General features: G+C 38.6%; 2 protein-coding genes across 4 annotated transcripts; both read right to left on the bottom strand.

Annotated features, from left to right (window-relative positions):
• Positions 1-2,311: 2,311 nt before the first annotated feature.
• Positions 2,312-22,329, bottom strand: nedd4a (NEDD4 E3 ubiquitin protein ligase a). Of its 3 annotated transcripts, XR_013325848.1 has the most exons (30): positions 22,143-22,328; positions 20,536-20,609; positions 19,851-19,929; positions 19,465-19,503; positions 18,930-18,983; positions 12,781-12,831; positions 12,360-12,421; positions 12,129-12,231; positions 11,580-11,743; positions 11,382-11,490; positions 10,668-10,802; positions 10,444-10,527; positions 10,074-10,193; positions 9,267-9,470; positions 9,005-9,082; positions 8,427-8,481; positions 8,298-8,356; positions 8,049-8,114; positions 7,751-7,980; positions 7,041-7,162; positions 6,776-6,846; positions 6,581-6,676; positions 6,310-6,383; positions 6,163-6,223; positions 6,005-6,064; positions 5,816-5,923; positions 4,969-5,065; positions 4,790-4,862; positions 4,420-4,629; positions 2,312-3,609 (listed from the first exon to the last, which is right to left on the bottom strand). XR_013325848.1 is itself a non-coding variant. In XM_077713035.1 (29 exons), the coding sequence occupies exons 1-29, from the start codon at positions 22,185-22,187 to the stop codon at positions 4,527-4,529; spliced, it is 2,676 nt and encodes an 891-aa protein (XP_077569161.1). In that variant the 5' UTR covers positions 22,188-22,323; the 3' UTR covers positions 2,312-4,526. The 3 variants fall into 3 exon arrangements, 2 of the variants coding, with proteins under 2 accessions (XP_077569161.1, XP_077569160.1); XM_077713035.1 differs by having other exon boundaries at positions 2,312-4,629; positions 22,143-22,323; XM_077713034.1 differs by lacking the exon at positions 10,074-10,193 and having other exon boundaries at positions 2,312-4,629; positions 22,143-22,329.
• LOC144194167 (uncharacterized) lies at positions 15,600-18,832 on the bottom strand. The gene has a single exon (XM_077713036.1). The coding sequence runs from the start codon at positions 17,112-17,114 to the stop codon at positions 15,885-15,887; it is 1,230 nt and encodes a 409-aa protein (XP_077569162.1). The 5' UTR covers positions 17,115-18,832; the 3' UTR covers positions 15,600-15,884.
• Positions 22,330-22,666: the final 337 nt, after the last annotated feature.

The following is a 22,666-nucleotide window of genomic DNA, read 5'->3' on the forward strand; positions in this document are numbered from 1 at the left end:
TGCTTAGGCCGGTTTAGGGCCTTAAGTGTAGGTAGGTGCACAGTGGGAGTTTATCAAAACTAAATGTGAGTTTAGATTTGACTTTGGAACAGTTTTTTTTTCTATCTTCAAAGTTCTGACAGATTATTTTTCCGCATTTTTATGGCAGAATGTAAGTGTATTTTTTTAGGCTTAAAAAGCAATGAAAGAATGTCTTTATTTCATTTATTTACATTCTTAAATTTAAAAAATGGAAGCAAAATATACATTTAAAAATATATATTTTCAGTAAAATATACAGCATTTTAAGCATAAATTAACTGTTATAATTCAAATTAATGCACTGCTGGAAATGTTATTTTAGCAAGAAAACATGAATTGCATATGAAATGATAGGGCCTGTCAGAAATAGCTAAATCAGTCAATACTCTATACCAAAATGCTTTAACATAACTGGTAATAGCAACTATCCCCAAAAAAAGAGCCATTTGCTGTATTTTTTATCCCTTTATCAAGGTGAGCAATGGCAAATTGATCATAGCCAACTGCACGCCAACTGTTCTCCCACCACTGCTGGGAAAAAAAACAACAAAAAACATGATGGAAATGAGCTTGTCCTTTCAAAGCGGGCCTGTTCAATTACAAGGAAGCATTGATAGGAACGGAAGAGCTGCCCAGCCAATGTCGATATTGATCCAGTGTCCATCACTTATTGTGACCAAGGATCGAAAGCCCCCACAGCCCTCCCCATCTGGAAGCAGCTGTGACGTACTATCGCACACAAAAACGCCCGCAAAAGTCATGCAAACAATAACATCCCTCAAAAAGAAAAAAAAGGGTATATTTGAATAAAATATTGCAAATATCGTTGTTTTCCAGGCACATCAATAATATGGCTTTTTACTGGAGTGTTGACAAGTGGTGACAACTACACCCAAACAGAAAGTAAATCTTTTTGGTGGTCTGTAAGTAAACCCTGTAAAAAGGAGATAACTTATCACAGAAAACCGTGGTAAAACAGCGATACAATTTTTACATGATCAGATCAAACATGCTAACATGTAAAAATGTGATAACTACCATGTAAAACTTAAAACCTAAGTAAAAATGTGCCAACTATCATGTAAAAACAATATAAAATTTCAAGCCACCCACAAAACAGGAACTTTTCAACAACCCAAAAAGCCCAAGAGTAATGGAAGAAGCATTTTGCTCTTGGTATATGACTATTAAACTCTATTATATAGTATATTTTAAATGATTAAACCTGCCATTTAAGAAATAATTGCTCATGTCTTCCAATACGAGCTTAAAAAAAATCACTTTTTAAAACTTGACAATTTTTGTGCGTCTTGCAGCAATTTTCTTCCATCCTCAACACTTAACATTTACCGTAACATAAAGCAAAGAGAAACCGAAGACTTTGTATTTAAGACCACCACGGGGCTGCCTGTTTGCGGGTCACTTAAGAAAAAAGTTATTGTCAGGTTCTGAGGTTGTGAGAAAGGGGAGGCCGGTGGGCCGGCACCCAGGGGCCCCCGCCCATCCCCGCTGACCTCGGCGGTGACCAAAAGGCCGGCCTGAATTCTACGCGACCTGTCCCCTGACCCCGCGGAGGGGGAGGAGGGTCGTTTTAGTGCCACATCAAGGAGGGGGCGCTGGAGAAATGATGGCTCGGGCGTACAAAACGTTCCCACCGCGGAGATGTGGAGGAGCCCACGTCGTGGAGCATGTGCTTATGGCAAACATGTGAGGAGGATGTGAGGGAGCAGTAGAACAACTAGGTGGGAGGGGGTCTCATTAGTGGGAGGGCCGCCATCTACATTCAATCTGGACTCTTCTGTTCACCAACTTCTCTTACAAGAGGGGTGTCCAAAGTATGGCCCCGTTTTAGCAAATTTGGTAAAGATCTACAAACTATGGCCTGCACAAGAAGCTTGAGTTCAGCATACATTGTTGTATTTCGCATCTTGAACACTAGATGGACCCAGTCAATCAATCAGTGGACCTTGTTAGGGTCAAAAAGTTGAAATCAATGTAGACAACTGTAGAATTTTAGTATATTTACATCATGAGCAACAACAACAATGTATTCACGAATGAATATTTCTTAAATTGCACTACTTTTTTTTAAAGAATATATCAAAAACAAACAAAAAACATACTCAAGGTGTTTATAAAAATAGCTGTCATTCTAAATGATGATTATCTTTATAGTCGAGCCAATCAAAAGGAGATTATTCCAAACATGCTTTTGCCCAGAAAACAATTAAAGGAACATAACCAAAAATAATCTAAAAAAATGGATACAAATACACACAAAAAGGGACAATTGTTTCCACTATTCTTTATTATATCATATCTCTATCTGCTGTGCCACCAGCGATTTCAAATTTTCAGAAACTACATGTCATTCCAGGCTTCGAAAATATTGTAATACACACAACGGCATAAATGTTGGCCAAAATGCACTGAGTCGACATTTCAAAGTAAAGGTTTCAACGCCGACGACATTGCGCATGTTTACTCTCCCACAAACGAGCACGAGCCGATATACAGGAGAGCGAAAGAAAGAAATGTGCTTGATTACCGCAGTGTCCACATGTAAACATTCCAAGAGAATAAGTTTTAGAAGTGTTCAAAAGTAAGACTCATCGATACGAACAAAGTGCGTATAACTTTATAAAAGCATCTTTTAGCTTTGTTATCGGTGACCAAAACCAGCACGCGGCAGGCGGTGTAAACACTTCTTACCATTCAGAAAAGACTCCAATATTTATTTATTTTTGAAATCTACTACTTACGATATACCAAAAGTCCATTACGAATATGCCAACATAAACGATTCAGTCACATGCTGGTAATTCTTTTTTTATATCCGGCCAAAAAGAAAAGTTTCATTCATCCTATTCGCTTACAGTAGTGAGTAAGATATGGCAATAAGCATGAATAACCAAAATGATAATTTACATAGTGGTGCACCATTTTTTTTCTCTTTCTTAGTTAGTAATAATAATAAAAACTTCATCATTTTGTAGGAGGCAACAACAACAACTCTGTCGATGCATAGTTTTGTAACATATTGAACTGGTCCTAGTATTGGTATATTTCTAACTCCACATATTAGAAGCTTTATTTATACTTGGCTTACGTATACACATAACCCACACGTTTACTATTTTGAAGGCACGCACGCTCAACACTTGAGTAAAAATAAACTGGAATGAATCATGTAATAGCAAGTATAACAACTTTGCAGGAACATTGTGAATCTTCCTGACGTGAGTGTTTATCAAAGCGTGCTTTTCAAAAAAAGATTTTCTTCAATTCCGGATAAGGTTTCATTCAAGAACGCAGCGGCGTCTTGAGATAGGAGCGACCCGTTGCGGGGGATTTTGAAATAAGAGCTTTGAGACAGTTTGAGATGGATTAGAAGACCATACATCCAGGCTCGTATTCTTTATCCTCTTTGAAGAAAGAGCATCACAGTATCCAGTGAAGGGGGAAGCAGGGGGCAATAATGATTTAATCCCTGGAATATTATTCAATCCCTTTTAGGGCGATATTTTAAGTCATTGGCTGCCTTTGACAGCAGTAGGCTGGATTGGACGAGCAGCCACGTCAATGGCACTGAAACATGAAGCTGCTGTTGTCAATTGAAGACATTGAGGAAGGTACTATGAAAAAACTTCAATGCAGGTTAACTAAATTTAAGGATTAATACATGTGTCATAATAGTAATTTTCTTCCAAAATCTTTAGCATTTTAATATTGTGACACCTGAAAATAATTGACAGTTTCCAGGTTGGTATCTATATTTTACAATATAGGGAATTTTCATTAAAATTTTTGATTGATTTAACCCCATAAAGCCTGAATTCACATATAACAAATATACACGTAAATGATTGGAGGGAGACATAAGTATACATAAAAATAGCGTTCATTAAAGGAAATAGTAAATATAGAACATTTAATTGAAAAATACAGGTAGAGATAAAAAAGACATTTATAAAAAAAAAAAATCAAGGTGTACATATATATTTTTAATTAAATTTTGATATTTACAAACAGTTAAGATAAGAATGATCAATTATTAAGTAATAGGAAATAATATCAATATAAAATTAACTTTTTAGCTGTATTGAGCAAACTATTTTTGATATTTTATATTCTTTGATGTTGCCAGCAATAGTCAAATTTGACGGGACGTCTATCGCTGTCAATGGCAACTCATGAGTTAGACATATTCATTCAGGCATTTAGGGGGTTAAATCGTTATTCGGAGTCAAAATAACAACCCGGATAACAGGTCAGATTCTTAGACAACCCTAAAACCCTTCCCTGGTCTCCTGCTCTATATTTTTGTCATTTGGCATGAAGAGACAAAAAAACCCTGATTTGTAAACATCGGAACACTCGTGGAGATTATTACGACACCTGTAACTCCAGACGTTGTCGTTCCAAAATCAAGGGCCCCGTGTCTGTTTTTCCGTGCCACCTTGAACTTTACAACATCCGACACCGCTTGGTTTTCCGTGAATGGACTAATCCACACCGTCAAAGCCTTGCGCGTTCTCTATGGCAATGTGGAGTTTCTCCCTCAGTTCCTCAAAGGACTCGTAGGGCGGGAGGTCCAGACGGTTAAAACTTGATGGGGAAAAAAATAACAAGAAAGCTTAGTTCAAAATGTGGGTCGGGAACCTTTTTGACCGAAAGAGCCAAAAATAATTCATATTTTTAAATGTAATTCTTTGACTCTACCTCAGAATTAAAATAAGATATTTAAATGTTTGGGAGGATGGCTCACCATGTGTGCGCTCGGGGAAGTTTGTCACGCGTTCCCCACAGTTCAATGGTGAACCGCTGTGGCCCATTAGATCCTAGGAAATTGGATAAAAAAAAGCACAGAATTGACAGGGTTATCCGACAGGCAAAACAACATTTGCGGACAGTCCCAGACTGCTGATCGCTACAAGTTTATCTCACCGTAGAGTTCCCCAAAACCATTCATTGGGACTCTGGAGGTTCCCGTCACAAACTGCAAGAGTCGAATTCGTTTTTCAGCATCCATGAGCAGTACTGCCTAGAAATAAGATGGAGCCAGAGAAAAAAAAACTTCTTCATCAAATTGTTTCTGTTTGGTGAAAGAATGTGCTCTTCAAACCTTTTAAAAAATGGTATAAATTCAAATAAAAATAATTAAAATCATAAAATCCTGGGATCTGCATCAAGGTTTCATATGTACTACCAACAAAATATACTAAATATATATATATATATATATATATATATATATATATATATATATATATATATATATATATATATCTAGTTGTACTTTGGTCTATTGAATTTAGTTTTTTTTAACTTTCTGGAGTGAATTAGCCAGTGTTTTTTTATATTTAATCTCTAGACTACCTAGGGGGAGTCTCAAAATCTCACTTACTTTGTTGTTCATCTTCTTTGGACACTATCTAAAATAGTTTTGCTCCATTATTCGTGGATGAATGCCAATAAAATGTGGTAATTATATTTTAGGTAAGTATATGCATTAATCCTATGAGGTCTATTTGTATTTTCTTTTTTTCTCAGGGCTGATTAATTATAAGCTTTAACGGTGGATAGATTATTGCCTGTAGGTTTTAAGTTAGCCAGTAGAGGAAGCAGGGTGGTTGTAGTTCTTTTTACAATTGTTCATAAAATTAGTTTTATTGTTTGTGTTATTTTCTCATGAATTTAAAAAGAGTAGAACGATCTATTCTAAAGGACATGTATATCATTTATCATATATTGAAAAAAAATAAAATAAAAAGAACCGTGAGGACTCGCTTACTTTCCAGAACCAGCTGATCACCACGTGGTTGGAATTGTAGCCACTCTTGTACTTTGTATTCTGCCTCCAGTCATTCACGTCCACGTCTCCTAAACCACACATGAGCAACTGCGATGGGAAGAAACAAAAACTTGTGATTTATCTTCACGAAATGGGTGTGATGGAACGGCAGATTGACGGAAAACCCACCTCCAGCTCGTTCTCATCAAAGATCTTGATCAGATCCTGAGGGATCAACTCAAAGAAGCCCTGGAAATAAAAGCATGGGAAAAAAAAACCTTCAATACTTGAATCGTGGTAGTTTGTTTTTCTGGTAATGATAAAAAAGAAGCAAAAAATAACTTTACATCCTTGAAGGCAGTCATCTGCTTCTGGATTCGGTTCACGAAACGCCATTGGATCACAAGACTGTTGATGAGATATTGTGCACAAGTTAGTCATAAGAGTGCGAATATCCGTTCAAGTACGGTTTGAGATTGTTTTCTTTTGCTTACTGGATGTATTCCTTCTTGTTTTCATTTGTGACAACAATCTCGGCACCGTTGGGCTTCAGCTCGTGCTGGTGAGTCTGTTTAGGGCAAACGGCACATTAGCAATACAACTCATTGGCTGCCATTGACGGTGATGGGCGTCCTATCACGTGGCTCTTCTGCTGTTTTGTTACATTTACGTATTTCAAAAAAGCTTTTAAGAAAACTGGAATTATTTTCCTTTTTTTTTTAATTAAGAGGGTTACGAATTGAGGCAAACATAGAAAGAACAGACCTGTCCGAAGAGATCCTCGTCAATGGTGAACATCAAATCCAGGTCAGTTGGATCGTTCTCCAAAATCCACTTGAGTGAATTGAAGTATTCACTATCCTGACAAGACAAAAACAAATGGGGATCATTTAAAGGACTGCAAAAATGTTTGATTTCCCATACGAGATGGTCAATATGAAAAAAAAGGTGGACACTTACAACAGACTCCATGTCCTGCAGAGTTATGGGCTTCTGCAGCATCATTTTGTAGAAAGGCCGAATGAAGAAAGCTGGATGTACAATGACAACAAAGTCAGAATTTTTCAGTTTGGTGACATTCTTTAAATCCATAAGTCAAGCAAATGCATGATATGCGAACAGTTTGGGAGATTGGTCTTTTGTGTGAAATTTCTGAATGAAACTTAAGTGATCGACAGCTCAAATAGAAAGTGGAATATCTCAACTTAAGTGAACAAAGACGCACCGTCAAGCAGTTTTCCGTGCCAAACGGCCATGCCTGCCACGCGGCCGATGCACTTGAAGTACGTTAGGTGGTCCTCGTTACATAGACCCGAGTTGGGATTAATCTGCAGTGTGTAGTTGTCACTGAAAGACAAGCGCATCAGAATTCATGTTACTGCAAGGCTTGTTTTTAGAGCACCTGTGTCAAACTGGGGGCCAATTATGGACCGCCGTCTATTTCTGTATGTGGCCCTTAAAAATAAATTAAGTCCATTGTTTTTATTGCAAATAAAAGTTAAACCGAATTAATAAAGAAATAGAACAAAATATTTAAATTTGAGATAATGTTAAAAAAAGCTATTTAAAAAAGAGAATATTAAGAAAGCCTCCCTTTCTAATATAAAAAATAAACATGGAAAATGGTAGTAAAAGCTGGAAAAGAGCATTTGGACAATTTTGAGATTTAAAAAAAGTCTACATTCATTTTTAAAAACGATTTATCGACAATAAAAAGTTAGGGATTCTTTTGATAGTAATAAGTTAGTTGTCAATTAGTCTATTCCTTATTGACTTTGCACCTCCCAGTCAATATGGATGACAATGGCACCCAAGTAGTGTGGGTTGGCCTGTCCTAGGAAACCGTAACGAGGATGTGGCCCACAAGTTTGACATTCCTGCTTAGGAGAGTGCTTTTTCACGCATTCAATTTTTGCACACAAATGTTCTACTCACGTGGCAGAATATTCAAAGAGTCCATAGTAGGGGTTAAACATTTCCTTGGACATGAGGAAGAACCACTCCCGGGCCAAACCTCCGTAGTCCAAACCCTTTTCTCCATCGAAGTCCACCCACAGTCGCGCCTTCAACAAGTCGGGCCGCTTCACCAAGAGGATTTGCCGGTACGAGTCCTCTAGCACGGCGTTTCGTCTCACTTTTATTTCATATCTATTGGGGATGTTGTCCTGCAATAGATTTGGCGTTACATTTCCTTGCCATTCACAGGTCGAGATCAAAGGTGGACATCACTCACCGGTTTCCTCAGCTTCTTGCGGAAGTAATCATACTTCTGTTTGTAATCTCTGGAATAAGGCACAGCCTGGAAAGGAGCAAACAGACAAGCCCAACAACTCATACGTTAATTTCCAATAATGCAAAGAAATTGTGTTACATTAGTTTTTCTTAAAAGGTACTACGCGGGCTCCCTCTAGTGGTATGCAAAAGATTGAATTTAAATCAATGCAGCACATTAACTCCTCTGTTATACACAATTAATACTTACTGGTCCAGTTATTGCCGAGTTTTGTAATCTAGGATCATCCCATTGTGTTGCCTTTGTATCTATGAAACACAGAAGGAGGGATTATCCACTCGTGATCAGATGATATATCAGGCAAGAGAAGATGCTTACTGTGATCAATGTAGAATATCCTCCCATCTGTGTGGACCCTCTCTTCCCAGCCAGCCTGGAGAGGGAAAAAAAGTCAGCAAAAATTAATATGCAAAAGAAAGAGACATTTAATTAATTAATCTACATCGTGGATGTCAAACCCATGGCTCAGGGGCCAGATTTAGCCTGCCGTGTCATTTTGTGTGGCCCGTAAAAGTAAATCAGTGTCAATAGATTTGTAAAAATCTAATAGAAAAAAAATCTTTACAAATTTAATTTAAAAAGGAGACTTGTTCCTACTTGGTTTCAATTCAATTAAAAAAGATTTAAAAATAAAATAATATATATCATATATTTGGGTTAAAAATGGAAGAAAAAATAATTTTCAGAAGGATTTTCTGGTCAGAATGGCTCAAATAAATTAAAGCAACAATCAAAACGGTTGTCGATTCATTTGATCGTTGATTCGTTCTCGATTAGTCAATTGATCGTGTCACCGTACTAGATGTACTAGACATAATGGCCATATGAAAGAAACAAGAACTACAATATGGGCCGCAACATGAGCTTGACACCCCTAATCAACAGTTTGAACTCACTGGCATTGGGCCAAGATCTGATGGGTCAAGTGAGGGTCTAATCCTTGCTTGAACGGGAACTGTAAGCCTGGGGTCTTGCTGAATGGAGGCAAACAAACATCTTTCATTCAAACAGGGGTTGTACATTTCAAAATATATACAGTATACCCAAGCCTGGGTTTTATGGTGGTTTTGTAATTTGGAGACTGAATGGGAAAGGAAATTCACAAAGGCATTGATATAAAAAATAAATAAAACAAAAACTGCCACGCTCATTTCTCACCCAGGTAGTAGTCTTTGTATTGTGGTCAATAAAAAAGGGTCTTCCGTTGGGAGCACTGCGTGCCTCCCAACCATCTGGCATAGAGCCATACCCTGATGGGGCTTCCGGGCTGGGGGTGGGCCGGGGAGATGCTTCGGCGGAAACAGATGTGAAAGACGGCGTACTCGTCCGACTCTGTGGGGAAGCTGTTGTTGATTTTGTTCTCTGTTGGAGTACAAGAGAAGAAGAAAAAGAACATTTGAAGAGACGCACGCTATAGCAAGACTGGAGGGCACACATTTCACTTGTTGGCTGCTATCGAAAGAGGTAGATATACAATCCATTTTGACGGAGAGGAGGGAAATGAACTCCTTCAGTCGCTCTCCTAATCCAAAATAGGACTAAAATGTAAGAATTCACAAACAGTCTTCCAGTTTAAATGGATTGGACATCAGTCAGAGTCAATGGCAGGCAATAAGTTAAATGCCATGACATCAGACATAGGGTGACTGTTGACTGTGAGGCCGCCGGGCCACCCTAATGTATCCTTTTAATCATTCATAAAGTTTATGAATAATTATAAACACAAAAATAAATGAATAGTAATAATAAAAAATAATATACTGCAATTATTTTTGACAGCTGGCATCTACATACTATGTAGACATCATATTTTGCGTCGCCTACAAGACCCAAAATGTAATGTCCAAATTCATGGACAGCAAGTCATTATGAGGTTAGGTGTTTTTTTTTTTTTAATAACCAAAAATGGTTATTTGCCCTGTAGTCATCAATTAATTAAAAAAAAAAATGTAACTTGTACTGTACATGCATGCGGGGTCGTATCCATGAGGTGGTTCGCTTATTGTGGTTGATAAAATAGCGTCTTCCTTTACTGTCTCTCTTTTCCTCCCATCCTGGAGGCAGCTCCTCAGAGCTCCCCTGTCGCTATTGACATAACATGAAAATATTTGGGATCATTACAATACAGTCGAATGCTAAAAACTTTGATCACCACAAGTGACAGCTGCATTATTCTCAGTTTTTGGTCACATTGAGCAAAATCTCTTCAAACATATGTCCCGTATCTAGTATAAATAATGGAGCCAAGATTCTAGACTCTAGAAGCTACAATTTCAAAATAAAGGGGGGTTGAAAATGCTTCGGAAATGAGTGATTTCACAATGGAAGGAAATACCGCAGGATTAACAGGATGCTCCACTGTTGGTGACGCGTGAAAACTTCTTGCGCGATTGGAATGGATTGAATTGCACGCATGATCCTGCAGGCAGAGAGAATGGACGAAGAAAAAAAAAGACGTACTTTTTAGCTTCTATCCATGTAAGACTCACAATTCATATTGATCTAATTATGGTGCCACTACAGTTTCGCAATCCAAGAGGAATGTAAGAAATGACTCACCACCTGGTGGTCGTAAGCTGCAGCTCCAGTAATATAAAAGTTGCCGAGTTCATCGTTCAACATCTGCACCTCCGGAGGCGAAGTGAGTCGGTTGCTCTGGTTCTGAGAGGATTCATCTTGCAAAACCTCCCATTCCTTGACAAAAGGACAGTCAGAAATCAAACATATATTTGAGATGGGACAAAAAAACATCCAGAAAAACAAATATTGTTTGAAGATTAGAAAATAAATATAAGTTCATATTAGTCGTGCTAAATTAAAGCTGCCCCGTATGATGAGGGGTCGATTTTATCCATTTTGTGGGAACGACGATTGGTCGCATTCATTCGTTGTTGTTAATATGAGCATATACTTCAAGTGTATACTTGTTGGGTGGGAATTTTCATACTTTTTGACTGCAAAATGTTTACGATTGTAATGTGTTCCATTCTTTGTGCTCGTTGTAGCATTTTATTATATATTTCCCGAAACTAAGTCCAGTTTACTTGAATTGCTGAGTTTGAACTGTTAACTTGTTTTCTCATCACAATTTGAAAAATCACGTGAAAATGGTTGACTTGAAATTTCAAGTTCTAACTTGTTTAATAGCCCTAGAGCACTTGCTTTCATTTTTAATCATCCTCACCATCCTTTATTGAAAATTGAGACCAGAATGTTCGTGAAAAGCAAACAGATATATAAAAAATAAATAGAATAATAAATAAATAAAAATACCTCATCTTGCGCAGGGGTCTCATCAGGGTCTGAGATTTGTCTGCGTGTAATGTAACTCTGCGCATTCTGTCTTGTAGTGTTTTGTCTCCTTGTGTCCACATTGTTGTCCCTGTTCACGAGAGACACGAACACACAGTGACCGTCAAGACTGGCCTACATCAGGTCATACAAACATGCTTTGGAAAGCATAATCTTAACTGTAACGTCGGTGGCTGCCACTGTGTGGTTCTGCTCTCGTGATGGACGTAGTAGGTTCTCCCCAGGTTGTCCTGCCGCTCCTCCCAGCCAGGGGGCAGGACGGGGGCCTGCTGGCTCTGCATGGGACCTGATATGTCCTGAGATTCCAAAAACTCCCATGTAGGCTGCACAAAAAAAAAGCAAAATAATTTGCTGTACTGTTTTCATATTCATACTTTGGGCTCTTAGTTGGCATACTGTGTGTGGGGGAGGGTTAAAATAGCAGTATATGGCGTTAGCATTATGTTAGCGGACCTTCTTGACATTGGCTTGGCATTGGCAATCGTACAAATCATTTCAACTGGAATTAACTCGCAGTGAGTGATCGCGTTGCACTCCCACTTTTGGCAAATCAAAAACTAATAAGGTTGTTTTCTTTTTTTATCATGTCAAGACTTTTGAAGGAAATTTTTCACGTTTACGTAAGAAAAATAAGAAAGAATGCCATAACTATTGAGCATATCATAATTGTGCCCCATGAAAATCCACAACAATTGAAGGCTAACTTACATCAGTGTTTTCAGTTTGATCAGTCGGTTCTTCATCTGATCCAGGGGTCCGTGGCATGTAAGTCATTTTGAGTCGCAGATGGCCCTTCACCCGGGACTTGTGACTACATAAAACGATACACAGTAAGTCATTGTTACAGGTTTATTCAAAGCTGCCGAACAATGTCAAGTATGTCAATGGAATTCGGCGTAAAAAAATTAAAAGCTTTAATGATCATGAGATGACGCTAACCTTCTGGGGTGAAGCAGAAAATCCTTGAATGTGTACGGCCTTGGGGAATCAGGATTTTCTGTCTGAGAACAAAAATACATAAAGAAAAAAGTCAAATAGATTTCAATGCCTATTATGTGCACCCCCCCCCCCCCCCCCCCCCACTGAGCATATTCAAAACGTTTACCCAGTGAACATTTGTGGACATTTTCGTTTACTTTCAAACAAAGGCATTATAAAGACATAAACATTTTTGGCTGTGTTTTCATAACTAGTGAGAATGATGCGGAACAGAACCAACGCTATGGGTGTTTCTATTTACATGGTGGTAAGACGTGAATGATGGGAGGGAGGTACACTATGTCCTTGGACAGTAAACCAAAAGGCACAAGGAGCAAAATATTTACTTCAACTCACTCTGTGTATATTTCCAATCACTTACTGGTATTTGATGGAGGGGAACATCCACTTGTCCCAGAAAGTCATCACGAGTCTGACAAGAAAAAAGAGGCATTCTTAGTACATGTAAATACAATATACATAAACAAATGAAATAAATCAAACAGTGATTATTAGCATATGAGGTAAGCTAATGTACTAATGCGGTACAATGGCACCAACAATGGACTTAACAATTAAGGATGTTTTCTTTAAATTTGTGGATCAGGCTTTGGTACACCAAACTGAACAAACATTGAAAAAAAAACTATATTTTGGTCTTTGAGAGACTCATTACATACCTCAGTTTCATTTATTGCCACAGATAGGCAATAAATAAATAATGTACTAGATGACTGTTTATATTAGTATTCTTTTTTTACATTTTTTATGGAGCTTTTCAAAACATTTCCATATTTGTAGGCACTGCAAAAAAAATGACATGAATATTGTCAATGATAAAAAGACTGAGAAGCTGACTGAAGACTGCTGAATTTTTAAGTTTATGGCATATAGTCGTTAAACTCTGAGGCATTTGGGAAGTAAGAGATATTCATCTCCACTTGGCAACTTCAAACTACTTGGCAGGTGGAGCGCAGAGCTTGTGAAACCTTAACTACTGACAAGTAAGCCATCCTATGTTATTGGAGCAGCACCACTACAAAGTGTCAAAAATCAAGATGGCCTTTCAGTTGGTTAAAAACATGTTCAATGAACATACAAATCTTCAATAGTAAAACAAACAGAAGAAACCCGAATCGAACAAATGGGCAAATTAAGAACTATAATGAACCAGGAAGTGCACCGTCGCTGCTGTTTTAAAGTTATTGTTTACATTTTATTACAGTAGGCGAGGCTTTGGAAAATTACTCAGGTCCTTCCTCTTTGGTTGACTTTTCCAAACAATGCCAACATTTCTACAGGAACCAACTTTTCAAGCTCTCTAATGTGGACACAAACCCCCAATTGACACACACACACACACACACACACACAGAATGAGTGACTTAAGCCTGTACATAAAGTAATTTACATGTTTTTTGGGGGTGATCATTGGACAGTTATTGCATATTATCTTTCAATGAGAGTGAGTATAAACCGATTTGGACTGACGAGATCAGACACAAAAAAGAATAGAGGTTTTGAAGTTTTAAGACCTTATTTTATCTAACATGTGTCAGTTGTTGATTAACTTGTGACATCATCCATGAGCTGATATGAGTTGACCTAAGTGTTGGGCATTTTACTCTTCTTTAACATCCTGGTTGACCAACTGATTGTGAAATGACACCTGATGTTTCCACATAAACCAAGATCTAAACTTTCCATTCTTTAACTTTTATGGGGCAAGAAGAGGTGAGTGGTTAGCGTGCCAGCCTCACAGTTCTATGGTCGTGGGTTCAAATCTAGGTCATGTCCATTTGTGTGGAGTTAGCATGTTCTACCCGGGCCTGCATGGGTTTCCTCCAGGTACACCAATTTCCTCCCACATTCCAAAAACATGGTCAAATCAGGTGAGCTAGAGTTGAACACCAAAAATGTGCAAATGTGAAAATGGGATATCCCTATTTTTTATCGCCCATTTTTTGAGAAATAGAAAATAGGTCAACCCACTTGGTTGCTGTTATCACCTGTTTATCAGTTTTCTGCTGGTAAAAATGAGCTGCCATTCAGGGAAGTGGCAATTTCTTTCAAGCAGACAATTCACATGATAAATAATCAACAACAACAACAAAAACGTTCTAACCTGATCAAACACACACAGTGCCTCCCAGTTAATATGAATCATACATCCATCGCTATTAGTGGCACCCAATGAGTTAAATACTTCAGACTCTGACTTGACAAGCTGCTAAATGTAGGGGGGGTCACTTAATACTTCACAAACACAGCCTGACGGGGGCACCCGTGAAAGAGGGGCCTCGCCATGCTTTTCCAGAGAAAGGAGCTCACACTCCCACCATGCCAACAGTGACACCCATCAACATCAACCCACCCCATTTCCAGACATGGTTGGCATGAAAGCATGCTGCTCTAGTATCACGCTGTTAAATTTGAATCCACGGGACTGAGCTGTGCTACAGAGCAGCAGACTAGCTGGAGTCACGGGGAATATTTCAGGAGCACTTTATTTATATCAGCAAAGGGGCGGCCCTTTTCTCACCCCCAATATTAGCCTGGGTAAATACTTAGGGAGATTACTCATAGTGCAAAGAGAATAATGGTATATTGTACAGTAAATGGAATTAAAATGAGCTTGCCTACTTACACATTTAGGCTGGGAGACATTCAATTGTAAAAGGTTTCCTATGTAAACAGATTTACTGTAATGTAATTTAATATTTATGAGGGTATGTCAGTGATAGGTTGTTATGACTACGGTATGGCTAAACTATAGCAATGTCTATCATTTAAAGGGAAAGGCAACCCCTACGGTAGTATAAATGACCTTCATGTTAAAGATGGTTGTAAAAAAGGTATTTAAGAGGGCAAATGGTTAATTCTTTTTCCTTGTGACAATAAGGAAAACAATAATTAAACAGGAACAATGACACTGCCGGGACATATGGGAACCTTGAACTATACTGACAGTCACCATAAGTATTTTCAGGAAATACTGTCTTTTATAAGTTTTTCTCCACCATTAAAAGAATGAAAACTGGCACCTGTGATTTGTTACAATGTATTAAACAAGAATAATCTTTCTAGTACGCAATGTGTTGTGTTCTCTTTTAAAATCGCTCTTATGGTCGCTATTACAGTGAGAATGAAAGCTTTTTAAGGATATAACTACTGAAGTAATGTAGATCGCATTCATTTATATTCATTGTAGACATTGAATAGAATTTATTTACGAGTCTGACAAAAAAAATGACTCAGCAAAATAGACTTTCTAATGCATAAATTGTTTGGCCATGACTAACGCCCAACATCAAGCTCATTTGGAAAAAAAATCTCTTGAACCTGTGAGAATCTGCCTCGACCGGTTTAACAAGATTTTACACAAATGCAACTGGGGAAAGAGAAAAAAAATGAAAAAAAGGTGACCTGCTCACCATTAAAGCGAGAAACAAATATGTGCATTCTTATCTTATCTGCCAGAAAGTGTCAGCCAAAGAAACTCACCATAAAACTTCCACTTAAGCTCTTTTCCGTACTGTTCCCATCGTTGTTTTTATGGGCATTGTTCGACATGCTCGGCAACTTAGTTGGACAGAACGGTGACAGATGAATATGCACGTGTGGGGAGTACGTACTCCCGAGTTTTTTGTTGGAAACGTGACATGAAATCCCAGTGTTTGAATAGGGCACTTCCAGGGAAAAGCTCCGTTGTATGGCGCGATGACAATGGTTTTCCTCAAACCTCTCTTGCGCTTTTTCTGAGGGGTTTTCCTCAGTTGGTTTCACAGAGGAGAACAAACAAGCCGATGTACTACGGTACAGTTTTTTCTTAGGGTCGCACGTAGTCTCTGGCTCCAGAACTGGGTAAGGAGCATCGGGATAGTCCGCACAGACTTCACTCAATTTCTCAGTCGCAACTGGTTTCTTAGCAAAATGTAGCAGAATGCTCCTGGAGCGACTACCGTCTGCCGCTTTGCATTTATTATTGTCTTGGAAAGGAATATTAAAGTGCACCATATGTTTGGCATCCCGACCCTCAGATGGAGGGTTGCCTTTGAGACCATGTTGGCCACTCGTGGAAGTGGCAGAATCCTTCAAGTTGAATTCCTCATCGTTCCACGAAGAATCAGCAGGTGGGCTTTGGAAAGGAGCTCTGGCCACGGGGTGCACCGGAGAAGAAGGAGGTGTACTGCAGGGGCTCTTTGGAAATATAACCAAGGAGGAACAACGTCTCAAGGGGACTTTGGACTTGCGGCAGAGGGGGACTCGCTTCTCTTGGGTGTTCCTGTGCTTCTCTGGGGTATCTGGTTCAAATATACTGTTGCTACTCCAGTAGCCGGCATCGCTGGCCATACTGCTGCTACACGAACTTCCATCGGAGCCTGCCGCAGCTCCTACTTCGCCGCTGCCGTTATCTCCATCTGCGTCTCCGCTGAGCACTCCACGGGGGTGCAGTGAGATCTGTACAACGCTTTTTTGACTACATGCTCCTTTGTTGACCCTCGGAATGAAAACCGAAGAGTATCTTTGGGAATTGCCGTAGTCCGGTGACAGCGAAGTCACCTTGAAGTGGAGAGAACTGTGCGCCAGGCTCTCTTTTGAGGTACCACCAGAAAAAATGACTCCACTCTCCTCACCATGGTTGCTGAAGCAGTCTGACAGAGGGTCGGTGTGGCTTCTCCTTGACGCAAAGTCCAAACGGAGCCGGTTTGCCATACGTTTAACTCTCTAATGGCAGCAGCATGATAGAAGTTGGTGGTTGAAAAGGGCTCTCTGCTTTGCCATCACAATCATTAGTGGGTGTACATAGCCAAAATAGCTCTGGTGACATCCAACATTCCGCTCAAGGCCGATCTTAACTTTTAGTCAGAGGAGGTCAGTGGTTCTGTTTGGAAACATGACCCATACGCACCAAGAGCAATCCCAGGGGTTCAGCCGCATATGGAGAGGAAAATCGCGCTCAGAATTGAAGGACTGGATTTACACGGAAGCGTCACCAATCGGCCGGTTAAGTCGACCGTAGGTTCTGTCCTATTCAGTGCCTCAAAGCTCCTGGCTTGTCTTGTCGGCTCGCTCCAGTTGAAGACTGAAACTAGAAACTAAGCGGGAGGGACCCTTCGGTGTTGTGTCTCAAACTGAAGGGCTGGTAAACTGTTACATCTGCCTTGGGCTTCTCACTCAAATCTCCACTTCCTGCTGCGTGCGGCTGGGCTTCAAATTTTTCTATCACACGGTGCCTCCACAAATATTTTTACCAGCTGCTATCGTATTACAGGAAATCAAGGGAATGACTTGAAATACATTTTACAATGAAAAACGGTGCTCAAAATGATTGGTGCTATCATTAAAAGGGTTTATCAGTGATATGAATTTGGCAATGGCAAAAATAAAGTTGTAAATCTGTAACATGATCTGCCCTCCAACAGAAAATAGAAAATACGAGCAAGGGCGACCTGATTTGACTGTGGAAAGACTCCTGCTATATGACACCATATGTAACTCTCTGTACAGGTCCGATTTCCTTTCATTGCGGTTGTCGTTTATTAATGGAAGCCTATTGTGAACCAGGTCGTGCTATTTAAACTCCTATGCTTCAAACCTTGTGACTGGCTATTAATTGATGGTGCACGTAACAAAGAATTGGCTGACGTGTGTGTATTTTTATCCAGTCGTATGTGATATGACGCCTCTGCCTATTATTGATTGTACTTAAAAATACAGACCGCTGGTATATTATATTAATTTATCACAACCATTAGATGTCCTTAATGCAGGAGATGCCCCCCCAAAAAATTCCCTCTTTATATATTTATATATATATTTTTTTTTAAACACCAGTCACACAATAGTCACAGTCTGCGGCCTGCAATGTGTATATATATCAGGCGAGACCTATAGCACCACTTTTTTGTTTACACTACAACATAAGAAGCCCTTGTATGGGTTTTACAAGTAAACACACACAAAATAACTCCCCTTCTAGGGAACACCACTATCAGATCAGAATTGAATAGCCCACTTGTGATGAAAATCCTTTCCATTTATGTCTTACACCTTTAGGCAATGTGTATGTTGTTCTGAAGGGACAGATTTACCCATATTTACAGCTGGGGCCGATATCGTGCTGCAGTTGTTAAACACTATACTGTCGTCGTGGCAAAATAAGGGCCACTTAATCTTTAACCGGCAGTCAAACCAAACTTAACCTTGCAGGTTGTAAATTGTGGCGCTTAAAACCCATGGCGCAATTCAGGGCAACAAACTAAATGAAAGACGAATGGCTTTACAATAGGTTTGATTTTGAATGGACAACATATTCTTGTTAATCTGTTAGCCTCAACACTGTAACTATGCAGCGATATGACAATTGCAAAAATTAGCTCCACGGACCAATGCAAATCATCCCGCGTTTCAGCACAACTACAGACGTACAAACACAAGATGAAAAACAGCAATTAACAGACTATTGTGTAACATTCACGTCATTCGAGTGTTAAAGTATTTTCCATAGAAAATTAACATGTCACTTACCAAGCGGTTCTCATCAAACACTGCCAACAGGAGCCGGTTTTTCCTGGGATGGACCTTAAATATGAAGAACGCCAGTTAATGATTTGCCGCTTACGCCAAGTAATACAGGTAGTGCAGAATTATTACAAGTTGTAGTTTCGAGGAATAATTATTGGACAACAACCATGTTCTTAATGAACTCAGGAGACTCATTATTTATCAAAGCTGAATATATTTTGGGGGCTTTTTGAGTTTTGCCTATTTTAAGAGGATTCTTAGGCAACTTAACAAAAAAAATATATATACCCATTTCAATAATTTATTGGGCTTTCGACAATATGCATAAAGAGGATGTGGTCTAAATACTCACTTGCCTAATAATTCTGCACAAATGCTGCTGATTTTGGAGTTATTTGTGAAAATGCTTTTACAGTCAAATTGGTTACATTATAAATGACTTATTTTACCAAAATAAAAGTTTACTTTTCTCAAAATGTGGATACGATTCAAATTGGGTTGTTATTGACTTGTTCACGTGATGCAATAAAGCACTTACTCTGAAATAAAATTCCTCATTCCATTTCGGATCCAGGGACTTCAGATGATAAGAGATATGAAAGACAAAAGCACAAAACTTAGACAAAAGCACAAAACTCCAATTCACCAAAAATTGTCATAGCAACAGTTAAATAATACATGAGTTATTTGTAGTCTCATAGCAACAGTTAAATAATACATGAGTTATTTGTAGTCTCATAGCAACAGTTAAATAATACATGAGTTATTTGTAGTCAAATCAATATGTTTTGTAAATACTTAAAAGGTGCAATAAAAAACGCTGTACAAAATGTCAAAAATCAAAATCACAGCACTGATTCAATTCCACTCGCAGAAAACAGTGGCCCGTGGGGTGTAGTTTGTAGTGTATGAGTTCTCTTTCACCTTTTTAATGGTTTTAGTCTGGATACTTGCTATTTCCCCACTAACAGGATCATAGAGAGACAATCTTGTATATGGGTCACTGCAAAAGAAATAAAATAGGTTTATTGCAACCACCAAGTCAACAATGATCTGCATAAGTTGCCGAATTACAGTATGGGGGACCTTAGTAACATGAACATAATGCTTAAGGTTTACCTCTTTTGTACTTGACTCAAATTGGACTCTAACTGTTATTTCATAATGTTTTGGATCAATTCAACTACATTCACTGCATCACAAAACAGGCTGGTGGCAAACCATTTTCGCCAATTAAATGATTATGGACAAGAAGAGTAGCAATCCTGCAAATGGTCATTTTTTCCCCCCACCAAATTTCAAAAGTGAACCCATTTAAATATGTAATGATGTTAAAAATCTAGTTCATTTGCTAACTCAAAGTGGTTTGTAACTAAAGTACCAGTTACACATTAACCCTCGCTGCTCTTCGAGGAAATGTTGGCATGTTTCAAAGGTCAGAATCCTTTTAGGGATATTATTATTCACGATATTATATCACTAATATTGATTATCTACAGTGAGAGAAAGAACAATACTTTGCCGATGGGTGCAAAAAGATTCATCCAGAACATATTTGTGCAGGGCTGAAATACGTATAAAATGGTTGAACTTCAGAGCTTCAACTTACCTTGCCCCAAGGATATCTTTTTTAGCCAGGCCAATCCCAGCAATAACCTTCACTTTTAGGATCCTGGATTCACTCTAAAATAAACCCCAAAAAGAATGATATTATTCATAGAGTCATGCCACATTCAATGTCTTTTGGGGGGGAACAAATGAGGAATTATAGAGTATTTTACCTAGAATCTTAATTTCTGTATTATATATTCTATATTTTGATTCAACTGGTCATTTTTGGTAATATTTTTTTTCTTCTATGAGACAATTAGTGCTAACTAATTGTTTTACTTTCAGAGTACTTTAGGAGGCAAGTCTACTCGTGGAGGAGTGCTAAGCCAAAAGTGCAACATAAAATAGATGCCAAAAAAGCTTGTAGTAGTAAGACACTAGTATGCAAATTTGTCTGACTAGCGGTCACGTGAAATAAGACAGTGAAACATGTTAATGCTGCAAGACATCCAATATGAGGACTTACATGGAATGGTTTGCGGATAGCAAGTTTTAGGGAAAAAATTAAGCCTTTAATTGACATTGGTCAACTACTCAAAAGTTGACCCTTTAGAGTAAGTCTGTATAAAGTTAGTGACTATTTTTGTAATTAAAGAAAATATTCTCATGTTTTCTCATGATTCTCACCTTTGATATTTTTTGTAAATTCAAAAAGTAATAGGTACATCTATAAATTATTAAAATGTAAATAAAACAAAATGTATTCAATAAATGAATTATTTCATCATTTATTTACTGTGCCGCGTACCGTCTCAAGGGGCACAGGGGGTGATGGAGCCTATCCCAGCCAACTACAGGCAGTAGGTGGGGACACCCTGAATTGGTTGCCAGACGGAGAACCATTCATGCACACTATCTAGGAAATACACTCTGGTTACAGCCCCAGGCCACACCCAGAAGTTTCCAATCCCATCCCAAATGATGCAGACAGACGTCCAATTCATCAAAAGTAGGAAGGCTCGTTGTGACTGTTCATGCTCTATTGCCAATGATTGACATCTAGCAGTGTGAAGGCAGTTAATGATTTGAACAAGTGCCATGTAAAGATGGAAAAAAAACATAATTAGTGCTTTAGATGGGTAAATTGCTGGAAAAAAATAGTTGCCCTATCAAAAGTTAACTCATTGATGGCAGTCAAAGGGTTAAATAGTATTTTATCGTAGCTTAAATTTATTAAATAGTTATAAACCCCTGCCTAAACTTTGGCTTTCATCTTTTGTCACAGTACTCTTGGTACGGTGTATATTTTTTGTTTTTAATTTCATTATTCTTTGAAAGGGTTTCTTTTGACGTCCCGTGCACGAGACTGACAGGATTTCGCAATGACTGACGAGAAAACTGTGGCGATCCCTCTCCAACCGGAAGTAGCCCTTCAGTAATTAAAAAACAAAAGAACTCTCAAGCTTAAAAAGACAATCAAAAGGCCATTTAAACCTTTTATCGACTTCTTTAGTCACTAAATCGACAGTCGCGCCTGCATAATAAATGATTAATATAAGCGTTCACGCTAAATGGCTAATTCCGAGTTAGCATCACGTGAACGACGACTTGATCCACAACTGTTATGAGATTTTTGTCTGTTTGTTTGTTTGTTTGTTTGTTTACCTGGTCACTCGGAAGTCCTGCAATTTGTAGCGGAAGTGTGGCCATCGTTATCCCAAGTTTACGCCCGTAGGACGACGACAGTTGAAGAAGAGTTGGAGTTGGACTCGGGCGAGAATGTTTAGTGGCGTTTACAAGGCGTTCACACACTCCCTCAATCCATCTTTTCGACCTCCCCTTCTTCTCTGCCTCCTCCTCCTTCTTCACTAGTCGAAAAACAAACGATGACAAAAACTCTCTTCAACACTTCACGTTTCCCTGCCCTACTTTGACAACCCCAATCATTTCTTGTACGATAAAAAATATTTCCCCTGTTGCATGCCATTGACGGTGATGAACGTCCAATCTATTTAAACGGGGAAGGTGCCATTTAACTTTCAGTTTAGTGTACAGTTATTCAAAAGTAAAGTATATAAAGTATATTGTTATTGAAAACATTTATTGACGTCAGTAGACGTCAATTCCCTCCCATATCAAAATTGTTTAGATGTTTATATATTAAAAAAAATACAAATCAGAGCAAAATA

This window comes from Stigmatopora nigra, chromosome 3 (assembly GCF_051989575.1).
Source record: "Stigmatopora nigra isolate UIUO_SnigA chromosome 3, RoL_Snig_1.1, whole genome shotgun sequence".
Classification (NCBI taxonomy): Eukaryota; Metazoa; Chordata; class Actinopteri; order Syngnathiformes; family Syngnathidae; genus Stigmatopora; species Stigmatopora nigra.

Excerpts from the sequence above, each read along its gene's own strand:
- LOC144194167 (XM_077713036.1), bottom strand. The coding sequence starts at position 17,114 with ATGGCAAACCGGCTCCGTTTGGACTTTGCGTCAAGGAGAAGCCACACC.
- nedd4a (XM_077713035.1), bottom strand. The coding sequence starts at position 22,187 with ATGGCCACACTTCCGCTACAAATTGCAGGACTTCCGAGTGACCAG. Across the intron at positions 6,065-6,162 it reads AGATGACTGCCTTCAAGGAT|GGCTTCTTTGAGTTGATCCC; the intron begins GTAAAGTTATTT and ends TTTTATTTCCAG. Across the intron at positions 5,924-6,004 it reads TTGATGAGAACGAGCTGGAG|TTGCTCATGTGTGGTTTAGG; the intron begins GTGGGTTTTCCG and ends TTCCCATCGCAG.